We start from the raw sequence: 393 nt of genomic DNA, 5'->3' as shown, positions 1-393 counted from the left end.
GGTGTCCTGGAGCTCCTCCTCCTCCACCGCCTCGGGCGGCCCCTGCGCCAGCTCCCAGTCGTAGGACGGGCCCTCCGAGAGCGTCTCCTCCGTGTAGTATTCCCAGACCTTCAGGTTGGAGATGTTGCTGTAGGGCCGGAGCACCTGTGGGACCAGCAGAGAGACACTCAGGAAGGGCAGAGGGGTCCAGGCAGGACAGGTCCCCGGGCACACTGCAGCCAGTCCAGATGGGACCCGGGAGCGTTTCCCTGAGGGTGAGGATTCCCAAGCAGGAAGGAAGGGGCTGCTGGAAAGCTGGGGAGGGGCTTGGGACAAGGGCAGGGAGGGATGGGAGCAGGGGGAAGGGTTTCCAGCTGGCAGAGGGAGCTGGAGCTGAGATGGGAGGGAGAAATT

The 393-nt window shown here is 64.9% G+C and overlaps 1 protein-coding gene across 1 annotated transcript in view; it reads right to left on the bottom strand.

The window, feature by feature from the left end:
• Positions 1-393, bottom strand: part of SBF1 (SET binding factor 1) — a gene marked incomplete at both ends in the record, with an annotated part of 107,510 nt that continues 107,117 nt past the window's right edge. The window contains 1 exon segment of the mRNA XM_010002616.1: positions 1-144. Within this exon segment, the coding sequence (XP_010000918.1) occupies positions 1-144 (144 nt within the window).

Source organism: Chaetura pelagica, unplaced genomic scaffold (assembly GCF_000747805.2).
Source record: "Chaetura pelagica isolate M959 unplaced genomic scaffold, ChaPel_1.0 scaffold951, whole genome shotgun sequence".
Lineage (NCBI taxonomy): Eukaryota > Metazoa > Chordata > Aves > Apodiformes > Apodidae > Chaetura > Chaetura pelagica.
Note: the sequence above shows the minus strand (reverse complement) of the source record. Positions and strands in the feature narration are given on the sequence as shown.